This window comes from Ictidomys tridecemlineatus, chromosome 5 (genome assembly GCF_052094955.1).
Source record: "Ictidomys tridecemlineatus isolate mIctTri1 chromosome 5, mIctTri1.hap1, whole genome shotgun sequence".
Lineage (NCBI taxonomy): Eukaryota > Metazoa > Chordata > Mammalia > Rodentia > Sciuridae > Ictidomys > Ictidomys tridecemlineatus.
In genome coordinates this window covers 25,614,084-25,628,133 of record NC_135481.1, presented here as the reverse complement: position 1 = coordinate 25,628,133, position 14,050 = coordinate 25,614,084, and the positions used below count along the sequence as shown (strand labels likewise).

General features: G+C 34.8%; 1 protein-coding gene across 2 annotated transcripts in view; it reads right to left on the bottom strand.

The window, feature by feature from the left end:
• The window catches only part of Mns1 (meiosis specific nuclear structural 1), a 33,924-nt gene extending 20,280 nt beyond the window's left edge, over positions 1–13,644 (bottom strand). The window contains exons 1-4 of one of the 2 annotated variants that reach the window (XM_021726924.3): positions 13,515–13,644; positions 12,576–12,797; positions 7,304–7,431; positions 1,427–1,529 (exon numbers count right to left, since the gene is read on the bottom strand). In XM_021726924.3, the coding sequence (XP_021582599.2) occupies positions 1,427–1,529; positions 7,304–7,431; positions 12,576–12,797; positions 13,515–13,517 (456 nt within the window). In that variant the 5' untranslated portion in view covers positions 13,518–13,644. The remainder of the gene's footprint in view (positions 1–1,426; positions 1,530–7,303; positions 7,432–12,575; positions 12,798–13,514) is intronic. The other variant, XM_078049577.1, reaches the window with a different exon arrangement.
• Between the last annotated feature and the right edge of the window lie 406 nt (positions 13,645–14,050).

Genomic DNA, 14,050 nt, shown 5'->3' with positions numbered 1-14,050 from the left:
ATGTACCAAGGCACCTGGTCCACATCATAGCTTTAACAGCATCAAATATAAAAAGCAGATTAAAATATGAATGATAAATGTCATTCGTTATATAATTAATGCTTATAACATGTACCCTGTTAATGTATCTTAACCAAAATTTCCTTGCACTTTTCTTTGTACATGTTGACTAAATTCTTTAAAAAAAACTTTTATGTACAGATTAAAACATACTTATAGAAATATATTGTTCTTATTTTACAGATGAGAAAACATAAGCTCAGAGAGACAGAGCCAAATACTAGTACCTAGATATCTGACACCTAGTTAAGTCAAGTCCTAGGAGTATTTGGTTTCAATTTTGTGGATCAATTTTGACTTAGAAAATAGCAGCAATTCATTTAGAAATCAGATTAGAATATCTATAATGGTCTTGAATAACCTCAACTATCAGGATAATTAAAACTACAAACCACTGGACAAATCATACATTGTGTTCTAGTTTATTTTGAAAGGATAGAATTTATCCTTTCAAACAGAGGATATCCTTTCAAATAGAGGATAGAGGCAATGAAGCCTCTCACATTTTCCTACCAGCTGCTATTGCTATATCTAAGGTTTTCACTATTAATAGCATGCTATATTAATTCCTACAAATATATATATGCACAAAACATATATACCATTTATAGCCTGCATCTATTCCTAATGAATACTGCACTAGTTAACTATTTTGATATCACCTCTATAACTGTGTGTATGAACATATTTACGTTGATATACACACCTATGTGTACATATATTCATATATAATTGGCCTTTCTGTGTGATGATACAAACTCAAGAGATAATGTATACCCTGTTTGTGTTAACTTATGGACTGTACTTTATATTTATACTGTATTATACTCCTTGCCCTCAACTGGGTAACATGTGAGGAGTCAGAAAAGGGGAACAAATAGAAACTTGAGAAAGGGGCTGCTTTTGTAAAATAGACAAGTTTCCTATACAAAATTATCAAAATATAAACCAACATGCAAAAAATATAGTTATCAGCTGAAAGGTTCTAATATTAAGTTAAACAATATTTCCTATGAAATCACTGAAAATTTTGGATACCTTAAGAATCTGAAAGGTATATCAGTATTTGGAAATCGTGCAGTATAAATTATTTTTTTTTTTAAGAAAGAGGGGGGAGAGAGAGAGAGAATTTTTTTTTTAATATTTATTTTTTAGTTCTTGGCAGACACAACATCTTTTTTTGTATGTGGTGCTGAGGATCGAACCCAGGCCGCACGCATGCCAGGCGAGCTCGCTACCACTTGAGCCAAATCTCCAGCCCCCAGTATAAATTCTTTACAGAATGCAACAATTAAAAAAAAAAAAAAGGACTCTTTTTTGGTTTTCTTTATCATACTAAAAACAAAGTGACCAGAAACAACATTACCATTTGCTCATATTTAATGGCATCCTTCTCAGCAATCTGGGCTGCTCTTTCTTTATTCATGTAAGCTGCTTTTAATTTCTTCTCCAATTCTCTGAGCTCAATACTGTGGGGGAAAAAGTCAAATTTAAATCTGCAGATCCTTAAGAGAATTAAGCTCCACAGAAAATTAAGTGACAACATTTTAAATTTTCTCAAAGATAGTATACAACTGGTATTATTTTAGATCCATAGGAGAAATAAATTAGTTCCTTAATGGATGACTCACATTCCTATCAGCAATGTCTGAGGGTTCCAATTGTTATTTTCTATTGTTTTTAACTAGCCTAACCAGTGACACAACACCTTGTTGTGGCTTTAATTTGCATTTTCCTAGTGACTAATGATGTTGAATATCTTTTCAAGTGCTGATCGCCTATTGTGTATCTTCTTGATATAAATATCTATTTAAGTGCTTTGGCCATTGTTTGAATAGGGTTGTTTGGTATTTGTTGTTGAATTATCATTTTTCTTTATATATTTGAATATTAAATCATTATCAGAAATATGAATTGTTCTTCCAATCTAAATGAGTTCTGAGTTAGGTCAAACAGAGATGAAAATTTTGTGTTAATCCTCCAGGTAGCCTCAAGGCAAGTTAGAACAGACATAAACAATAAATTGTAAATAAGGTATGCTCTGCTCCCTCCTTAAACCAGGGAGCAAGGTCTCACTAGGAACTAGGGCTTAAAGACTGCCTCAGAGCTAGGAGGGGATCCAACAGGGGCAAATAAAAGTACCACAAAACCTTCCTACCATTTTTAAGGTGACTTTTTCTTGATTCAATATTTGCTTGGTTGCTATAAATCTTTGGATATTATCCAGAGTTTTTATAAAGTTGCTTCTGACTACTTCTCCATGTTTTTTGATATTTCTGGTAGGGGAAGAGGTGGGGAGGGACAGGAGTTTGGAGCTGCCCACGCTGCTATTTTGTTAATGTCACTCCAATCCCACAACTTTTACTATGAGGTATTTTCATTATCAGTTAAAATACTTTCTAATTTCAACTTTGATTATTATTTTTTGATCCAAAGGTTATTTTGAAATACATTTGAAAATATACTAATCTAGAGATTGGTAATATTTTTGTTTCTGATATTTAGTGTAATTCCACTTTAATCAGAGAGCATACTATGTATAAATTGAATTCTTTGACAATTTGTTGATGCTTTCATTTCGGTACAATATGTCATCTATTATGGTAAATAGTTCAAATATGTTTACCATAACTACTAATATAGTTGAGTTTAAGTTGACAAGCCCAGTATCTTCTACTTGTCCTCCGTTCTGTGTTCTCTTTTTTCCCCTTTTTGCTTCTATGATGGGGTTCCACAACCACCCCCAGGTTCAATGATTCACTAAGAGGCTACACAGGACTCAACATATAGTTTTACTCAACTGCTATAACAAATTCCAGTGAAAGGTAACAGAGCAAAACTGGCAAAGGAAGAAGACACATGGGTGAAATCCAGAGGAAACCAGGTGCAAGCTTCCAAAAGTCCTCTCTCAGTGGAGTCTCACATAACATGCGTGGTTCACTCAGTAAATTACTGACTTGTATCAACACATGAGAAATGCTGTCTACCAGGGAAGCTCATTAGAAAGTCCACACCTAGGATTTTTATAAAAAGCTATATTAAAAATACTGCATGGTACTGACATAAAAACAGACACATAGATCAATGGTACAGAATAGTACACAGAGACAAACCCACACACCTATAGTCACTTGATCCTTGACAAAGATGCTAAAAACATACATTGGAGAAAAGATAACCTTTTTAACAAATGATGCTGGGAAAATTGGTTATTCATATGTAGAAGAATGAAACTAGACCCTTATCCCTCACTCTACATAAAAATCAACTCAAAATGGGTCAAAGACCAAGGAATTAGACCAGAAACTATGCAACTCCTAGAAGAAAACATAGGGTCAACACTGTAGCATACAGACACAGGCAATGACTTTCTCAATAGGACCCTTAAAGCTCAGGTAATAATGCCAAGAGTTAATAAATGGGACGGCATCAAATTAAAAAGCTGTTCAACACAGAAAACAATTAGGAGTGTAAAGAGAGAGCCTACAGAATGGCAGAAAATCTTTGCTAGCTACTCTTTTGACAGAGTAGAATGTACAAAGAACTTAAAAAACTTCACACCAAAAAGAATCAAATAACCCAATTAATAAATGGGCAAATGAATTAAAAAGTCACTTCTCAAAAGAAGAAATACAAATGGCCAACAAATATATGAAAAAAAATGTTCAACATGATTAGCAATTTGGGAAATGTAAATCAAAACTACACTGAGGCCAGGCATAGTAGTGCACGTTTGTAATCCCAGTGACTGAGGAGGTTGAGATAGGAGGATTACAAGTTCAAGGCCAGCCTCAGCAATTTAGCAAGGCCCTAAGCAATTTAGTGAGACCCTGTCTCAAAATAAATAAAAATTTAAAAAGGGCTGGGGAGGTAGCTCAATGGTAAAGTGCTCCTGGGTTAAACACCAGTGCCACTCCCCCGACTCTGCAGAAAAACCCCTACACTACACTAAGATTTCATTTCATACCAGTCAGAATGGCAGTCATCAAGAATGTAAATAATAAAAATGAAGATAATAAATGCTGGAGAGGATATGGAAGAAAAGAAATAATTTTATTATGCCAGCAGCTGGATTGTAAATTAGTACAACCACTATGGAAATCAATATGTAGGTTCCTCAAAAGATAGGCATAGACTTATCTTATGACCCAGCTATACCACTCCCCAGTATTTATCCTGAAGAATCAAAGTCATCATACTACAATGATGCATACTCAAGTTTATAGCAGCACAATTACAACAACCAAACTATGGAAACAGCCCAGGTGTCCTTCAGTAGATGAATGGATAAAGAAAATGTGGCATATATACACCATGAAGCTTTATTCAGCCATAAAGAAAATGAAATTATGTCATTTACAGAAAAATGGATGGAACTAGAGACAATTATGTTAAATGAAATAAGTCAAACTCACAAGGTTAAGGGTCATATGCTTTCTCTAATATGCAGAAGCTAGAGAGGAGAAAGGAAAAGGTGCAGGCATGAAAATCAAAAGGAGATCAATAAAGGAAAGGGACCAAGGAGTGGGAAGTGGGGAAGAAGAGGGGAGCTGCCAGGGAGTGATATTGGCCAAATTATGTTGTTATATTGTGTATTGTGTGCATATACAAATATGTAACAACAAATGTTGGGTGTAGTGGTGCACACCTGTAATGGTAGCAGCTCAGGAGAACTGCAAGTTCAAAGTCAGTCTCAGCAAATTAGGAAGGGCCTAAACAACTTAGTGAGATCCTGTGTCAAAATAAAAAATAAAAAGGGCTGGGAATGTGACTCAGTGGTTAGATGTCCCTGGGACCAATCCTTTGTACCCCCACCCCCAAAATCCCATCAGTGTGTAGAACTATAATGCACCAATAAAAAATGAGAGGGGGGAATATTTTCCTGCATCTCAGAAACATGTATTTTAAAATTCCTTTGGTGAAAATGATTGTATAAAATGGATATAATGAAGGGAATCTATTTACTTCATGAATTGGGAAATGTAAATCAAAACTATACTGAGGCCAGGCAGTATAGTTAAAATTTTAACAATAAAAACAAGTATTTGTTTCAAAAAAATAAAGAGCCTAATTTTAATATACGTGATTCTGAATTGCTTATGATACATTTTAAGCACCACAGCAAAAAGTTCCCTGAATTTAGACCTGCCAATTTGCAGATAAATACATCAATCTAACAAATAATCTATTTCTGCATGTCTGTCAAAATGTCAGCATGGCTCACACACAAAATAAAAAATAAAACTTAAAAATTCTGGCAGTGTTAAGTGAACATATTCAGTTTCAAAGAATATCCAACTGACTGACTCTGCCCTTAATTCTGAAGAGATTTTTTCACAAAGCATAAAATTCTGGATGAGCTATAATTTTTTTGAGCTCTTCAAATCAATCATCTTCTAGTTTTTACTGTTTCTGTTCAAAATTCAGTGATATTTCTTATTATTGCTTATTTGAAGGTAATAGTCTTTTTGTCTGGCTGCTTTATTATTTTTATGTATTTTGTTGTTGTCTTACAGTTCGGGGAATGAATCCAGGATCTCTTGTGTGCTAGGCAAGTGCTCTGTCACTGAGCTACGTTCCCCATCCTTTTAAAAATTACTATTATTTTATATTGTTGAGTTTCAAAAGTTTGACAAGGATGAGTTTAGGTAGAGTTTTTATTATTTTGTGTGTTTGACACTGAGACTTTATGTCTTGTATCATTTTTGCAAAATTCTTGACCAGTATCTCTTCAAATAATGCTTCTACATCATTGTCTTTCATCTGTGCAACCAGGACTAAAATTATGTGTGTTAGAACTTTCCACCATAGCCCATATTTATTTTAAGTTTTTATCTGTATTTTTTATCCTTTTATCTCTCCATGCTTTATTCTAGATATTTTACACTAATCTTTTACAAGATATCCATCATGACTATGTAATAAAATCTAATTAAATTATATTATTAAGGAATAAGAACTTAAGAGTAAAACTTTATGAATGGTATTGAACATGTTGCCATGAGTTTATCAGCCAAGCTCTGCTTTGCATAACTCTCAGTTATGTTTTCAGTAACAGCAGAACCCTCCAGGAGAAATGCAGCTACCAATGCCAGGCTCACCAGTTTGGTTTCCTTCTATTCCTGGTTCTTATTTTTACATTTTCTCCAGACTCTTTTCTCTGAGGGAACATAAATCTGAATCATCTAATCTGCAATGCTAGACGTGGACAACTCTTCTATTTAACTCTTATTATCAGTGAATTACACAAAGGCATGAGGATATATTTGCTGCATCTTCAAATGATATAATGCCATAAGTGATAGCTAACAATGATTAGAGAATTGGGACTTCAAAAAGATAGTTTGAGACTAGTATAGCATATAGATTTTGGCAGTAATTTTAAGCCCACCTCCTCCCCTGGGACTAATAATTTCTTAGAGAATATGATTAAAATTGTAAACCCAGAAAAATACAACATGGGTATATATACTGAATATATATTTTAATGAGGCTCAAAATCCCTGAAGCTCATCCATGATTCCTATGATACACAAAGAAGTCCTTTGAAATAAAAGGAACAATTATCAAAGTAAATTTCCAATATATTCAACTATACAGAAACAGGATGAACATTAACTTGGCCATAAGTTTGATCAACAGGTGACATGGCTGTCCCTAAAAAGTCATTTAATCTTAAACATCGTTAAGAAATCTGTTCTATGAATCTGACCAAATTTCCTACCTAAATATATGAAATACCATAGTGAAGCTCATCTTTATGTATATCGACAAAGTACTAATTAAAAAAAAACATAAATAAATAAAAGAAAGACCAGTGAAGTAGAGAAAGGGGATGGGGGGAGGGAGGAAGGAAGGGAAAGGAGAAGTACTGGGGACTTACATTTCATGTTTATATGTTAAAGTGAACCCTAGTATTATGTATGAATAAAATGAACTAATTAAAAAAAGAAATCTATTCTAGAAATAAGTAAGTCTGTTTTTTATAAGAAGTCATTTTAAAATTTGTGCTTAAGGGAAAGAACAGAAGGGGCTAATATTTATTAAATATTCAACAATTACTTCTATGAATACAACTTATTTTCTCAAATGAATATTCTGGGATTTAAAGCAATATTTCCAGGCAAAATATTAAATAAGTGCAATGATCTAAACAAAGAAATTTCAGTTTCAGGTGCTAAGAATTACTTAAAAGTTTAATAGTAAACAGACTAAATAAATAGAATAGTAGAAACCACAATACCTGTTTTCTCTTACTTGTTGTCTCATTTTTTCATCCTTTAGACTTTCATGTTTTAATTTTGCCAATTCCAGAGCCAATTTTTCTTCTTGTTCAAGCTGGAGTTCCCTCAATCTTTTGTTTTCTTCTGCCTGAATAAAAAAGACAACTTTAATTATTTGTCCTGAGGAATCAGACTTTTTTTCATCCAAGGTTGAGTTTGTTTATTTTACAATGTAAAACTAAATGCCTTAACAGCAAAGTTCAATTATTTATGTCTTATTTTAAAGTATAAAATATTTCAATAAGTACTTTTTTCAAATATTTTATCATGGAAAGACTTGGAAGAATCTTAAACAATGTTGAAGGCTATTCTCACTTATCCTTTCAAAAATTAACAATGTGTTAATTGTTTTTTCTCTTGAATTCCACTCTATTTTCTTATTCTTTCTCCGCTATAATATTTTACAACAAATCTTAGACATAATGTCATTTACCATGTAAATAATTCAATATGGATTTCTACCTGATAAGAATTTCTTTTTATATAACAACCATGCCATTAAACTGTCTAAATAAATTAACAATTCCTTACTAATACCTACACACATTCAAGCTTTCACACCTGTCTTATAGATAATTTTTCTTCTGGTTGTTTGTTCATATCAAAATCCAAACAAAGTCCATATCCTGCATGTAGTTATTATTTCTCTTAAGTTTCTTTTATATTCTATAATTGTCACCTACACATACATGCATGCACTGTTTTTCCAAGCCATTGATTAGTTGTAGAAATTAGAACATATAGCTCAAAGTATGTCCCACATTCTGCATTTATTTGAGTGATTGTCAAAAGTATGTCACTTGTTTTATATTTTATATAAAATGATAGATCTACAAATTCAGATCCGTATTTAAGAAAAATAAAGACTGAAAAAAATGTTCAACATCATCAGCCATCATGAAATGCAAATTAAAATTACACTGAGATATCACTACATCTCTATTAGAATGACTAAAATAAAAAATAGTAGCAACTCTAAAAGTGAGAAAATGAGAAACTGTATACTCATAATGTTAGGTGGGAATATAAAGTAGTACAGCCACTTTGGAAATCAGTCTGGTAGTTTATTATAAAGCTGACATGCAACTACCACACAAATCAACAGCTACACTCTAAGCATGAATCTCAGGGAAACAAAATTTATATTCATTTCAAAATTAGTACCCAAATACTTACAGAGATTTACTCATAATTGTTGAGAGCCACAGCCAAAGGGGCCCCAGCAAACTTCCAGCTGCCAGCTGATAATTGGCTCACAGCGGCCCCAGCAACTTCTAGCTGCTAACTGATTGGCTCCTCTGTGGTGATGCTCATTGGGCTGTTTCCCCGCCCTTTCAGACCACGGAGCTGCTCATGGGATTTTTTGGCTCCGCCCACACGACCCAGCCAATCAGCCTCAAGAGCAGGAGGAGAGGGGGGAGGTTGAGAGGCTTGTGGGAAGCTGGTGGTGGCAGTTGGGCTCTGAAGGTTTTTCCTGAGGAGCTGTGTGGTTTGGTGTGTGGTTCTAAAAATAAAGTTCGTTTCTTTTGACAAGTGGCTCCTGAATTGTGCCCAGCCAGACTGCAGCACATAATAGCCACTGCTGGAAATATACCAGACAACCTTCATCAGGTGAATGATCAAGTAAATTTAGGTATATCCACACTTTGGAATACTACTCAGCAATAAAAAGGAATATAAACAACAACTTGGGTGAATCTCCAGGGATCATGCTGAGTAGGGGAAAAAGCCAATTCCCAATATGTTAAATACTGTCTGATGCTACCTATGTAACATTCTTGGAACATCCTTTTTTAAAAATTGAGATAATTTAAAAATTGAGATAATTTAGGTGAATAAAATTCACCTTTCACAATCTACAACTTAGTAGCTTTTGTGTACTTACAATATTGTGCAACCATTACTATTATCTCTTTAAAAAGATGGACTTTATTTCTTTGGAATTTTGGGTTCATAGAAAAATTAAAATACAAAGAATTCCCATATGTTTTTCAAATTTCTTGGGTATATACTTCTTAGAAGCAGAACTGCTCTGTTAGTATGCTTAACTTTTTAAATTAAATTTATGTAACTTTTTGAAAAGAAAAAATTACAGAGATGGAGGAAAAAAAGTAGTGGTTGCCAGTCACAGTAAGGGTTGAAAGAAGTGCATGTTACAACAGAGTAGCAGACATGAGATCTGTGTGGCGATAAAATAGTTTTATAATTTAAGATGGTGGTTGAGCACATCGACACATGTAATAAAATAACATGTAAGTATACAGATATATTGTGCCAATGTCGTTTTCCAGAGTTTGATATTATACTTCAATTATGTAAGACTTGACCAGTGAGAAGAACTGGCCAAGAGCATAATGGAGCTCTCCATACCATCTTTGCAAATTCCTGAGAATCTATAATCATTTCAACATAAAAAGTTAAAGAGAGGAACAAAAACAACCAGATATGGGGGAAACAATAGAGTGTAGACTACGGCAAATTAACCTATTAAAAGTGAAACACATAACCACACCAGAGAACAGGAACATGGACGTGAACTTTGGGAAACAATGTTTGATTCGATAATGGGAGACTAAAGACAGAAAGAACTATACCAGTCTGTACTTCAGAAGTAAATTTGTTTCTCTAGGGGTGCAGGTAAGCAATTCCAAAATTACTTTATGTGTATAGTAGGGTTGAAAGAATAAAGGAAAGCTATGTAGATATCAACAGCCAACCTTCTTTTTGTTGGAGAAGGCAATTACAAATAAGGAAAGGGAGAAGAGTGAAATGCAGGGTACACTGCCAGGCTGACAAGGCAATGGTTTCATTCCAGTCTGAGTCTGAAGGCTTGAGAACCTGGAGGACCTACATATAGTTCCTGTCCAAAGACCAGCAACTAAGACCTAAAAAAGGCTAATGTTTCAGTTTGAGGCCAATGGCAGGGAAAAAGCATCAGTCAGGCAGGAAGAATTAATTCTCTTCTATCTGGTGAAGGGTCAGTATTTTTGTTCAGTTCAAGCTTTCAACTGACTGGATGAGGCCCACCCTCACTAGGGAGGGCAATCTGCTTTACTCAATCTACCAATTTAAACGTTAGTCTTAGCCCAAACACCAGAACAATGTTAGATCAAATAACCTGAGCATGCCATGGCCCTGTCAAGTTGAAACAAAATTAACCACCACAAGCCTAAAACATATTGTTCTGATAAAAAGCAAGGAAGATATCAAAGATTAAGAGTGTCTTGTTAAAAGAGCACAGAAGCAATATAAAAAAGCATTCATTGGGAAGGACAAGATAATTTGAGCATCAAAAAGAATAATAATGTAATTATAAGTATATAAAGACCCATGAGTTCAGATATTTTAAAAAACATTTAAAAACTAAAGAAAACAAAAATTTTAAACCATAGATACCAATCTACTCTAAAATTAACCATTTATCCCCCTTTCCAGTAAGAACAAATGAGTCTAGTTGATGAGGAAAAGTTTATTATGAAGGAATTTTCGCTAATTAAATGTGAAAGGAATAATATAAAAATCAGTTTATTCCAACTCCTAATGAAAGAAAAATTTTTTTGTGAAACTACTTATGAAAGTTTGATGAGAACTTTTATAATTAAGGAAGGAGGCTGTCTCACTGAACCCAGTGATTAACACTGGTATTGTTAAAAGTGGAATGACCAGACCTCAGGTTCCTTAGGATGTGACATAATGCCAGTATCACCTATGAAGCATTCTTGCCAAGAGACCTGATCTCAAATTAATCATTTCTTTAGGGCTAACTTCCATTTAGAGAAAATATAAGAAGTAGAGACATAAAGTAAAGAAAACATGAGGAAACAAACAGATGAATACAGAATGTGGAACACTAAACAACTGCCCTAGGTAATTTTAATAAGTTAAAAACATGAGGTTAGGGCTGGGGTTATAGCTCAGTGGTACAGTGCTTACCTAGCATATATGAGGCACTGGGTTCGATCCTCAGCACCACATAAAAATAAATAAGTAAAATAAAGGTATTATGTCCATCTACAACTAAAGAAATATTTAAAAAACATGAAGTTAAAAACACAAAGGATGAAAGAGGAGCTATTTTAGATTAAAAGGGATTTAGACATAGCAAGCAAATATACTGTATGAACTGTACTGGGCCCTGATTAAAACAAAAAGTTGTAAAAGCCAATTTTTGATATAGTCACAGAAATTTGTTTAAGAAATTTTAAATTTGTTTAAAATAATGTCATTAGGGTACTCCATGAAACTATTCATACTTTGTTTGATGCATACTAAAACATGCAGAGAGAGAGATGGTATAATATCTGGGATTTTCTCAAAACGTAATAGAAAAAATTGAATAGAAAAAATTGAATAGAATCTGCTTGCTCAAAGTTAAAAAAAAAATCACATCTAAGCTTTTGGAATTTGGAACACAAAGGAATGGATACAACTTTTAAAACTTAGTTTTGCTATTCCCTGCAATATCCTACAAGATGGGGAATATATAGCCGGCACTCAAAAAACTAGTATCATAATATTTCCTTCACATTTATGAGACTTCATTTCTCCTGTATCTCACTTATAGGTTTCCCTTTTTCTATCAATTTGATCCTTTAAAATATTTAGAAATAGCATTGAAAAATGATCTCCATATTTTAGGAATCACATACATATATGTGGTACATATACATATATGAATTATTCAAAGTAGTATTTAAAATAGGAATAAATTTATACCTAATATGTAAGTGTTCAGTTTCTACCACTTCATAATGTACCTGTTTAATTTCAGTAAATTCAGAAAAGACATCCTTATATTTTTGTCCTTAGAAATATATAGAAAGTAACACATGAACTGTGGAAGTTAATAATTATGCATTTCACATTTATGTTAAAAAAATCTGGGCACTTCTTCTTGCCAATAACTAGGCATAACAAGGGTTGTGCATGTATTTACTTATTACTAAAAATTTCTGAGTAGGAAGTACCATTATTACTCCCCAAGTTGTAGATGAAGATGAAAAGTAAAAGCAAAATACCTAAGATTCTGCAGGTATGATATAGTATAGGATTTTAAAAGCCAGTCTAGCTCCAGAAAGTTGGCTCTTCATATCCATACTGGATGACTTACAATAAGGCATCCCTTACCTGACTTTTGTCCTTCTAAACAACTACAGTATTAGCAGTTGGCTTTTATCATTTCCAAGGTGAAAATGAAGGGGAGAAAAATGTAACTATCATAGTAAAACTTACTTTTTGGATGGCTTCTTCCATATCCAACTCAAACTGTTCATTCTGTAATAATCTGAGGAATCTCCTGCACTCAATACTGTCATCAGTTTTATTCTTCTCCATTTGTTTGCTGATTTGAGTCTGCATCTCTTTTAGTGCTTTAATATCCAAATTTCTGCGAAAGTTTTCATCTACTAATTTCTGATGCCTTTCACTAAAGTTCAAAGTTCTCTTTGGGGTGGCCTATAATGGATAAAATGTGCATACTGAAATATCCCAAAGTCCGATTTTAAAAATATATTGAAGTAATACAACAAAATAAATAATAATAATGAAGAGTCTTTGGCTTCCTTCCTAAATTCAGAGTATACCTAATAAAAGAGTAAATGTAGTAGCTTAATACTTCATTAATTAAATAACTACTAATATTATTCCCTATTTCATAGATGAGGTATGAAAAGCAAAAGAAATTAAACCCAAGGTCCCGCAGCTTCTAAGCACCAATACTAGGCTTCAAAGATAGGCCATGGAATTGTACAGACCCAGCTGTTAACCATTACCCCGGGAATTCCTCCTCTCCTTCCACCCACCACCACACCACACGGCCACAAAGTACTATTCAGAAGCTGGCCAGCTTTTCCTAATATAAACTAATAGGTAAACCGCTGCTACTAATCTGTTGGCTCTGTCCCAGACCCATCTCTCCACTCATTGGTTCAGAATTCCTGTAAGGCAGATTTTAAAACAGATCTACTACTGTGCAGGGCGGGGGTGAGGGTGGGGGGTGCCAGTGAATGGAAATCACTGCGACTGCCCCTTAAGTAACAGCACCCGACGCCCCTGAAAAGCAAACACAAGTTTCCCACTTAGCTCTCAGATTAAGCACTTCCGAGTCCTTTTTCAGAGGTAGACGAGCTTTAAACCATAAATAAGTAGTTGTGAGTCCCTCAACTGGCTCACCATCTTGGCTCCCACAGCCACCACCTTTCTGCAAACGCAGGCTCCACCAGGTAGAAGAGACACTGGCTGGACCGCGCGCTCCAGTGTTTACGCGGTGTCCCGGCAACCGCCGCCACCCGCCCGCCCAGCCCGCGCAGGACGCGGCTTCCCATTGGTCACGGAAAGATCCAATCAACGTTGAGCTTCTTCGGAGGCAGGCAGAGGGGCTCCTTCTAATCGGTCTGAACTAGACAGGCGCGAAGTTCAGATCATCGCAGGTGCAGCTGCAAGGCTTTTGCAGACCGCTAGGGAGCTCAAGATTTCCCTCCAGCGTCTGTACGCTGGGTTAGAAGCCACGCTGAGACCGGTGTAAACTATTTGCAAGAAATACACAAACTACTGTTTAGTATATTGGGTCGAAGACGCTTTCACACCCTGAGCATCCTGTGCCTTCAATACCTACCCTGCCTTGGCAGTGGGAGTCCTGGTCACCGGCTGCTGTGCTGGGTTACAGTGGGTGGTTTGTGCTTCCAGGAACCTTCACCTCGCCCTTCACA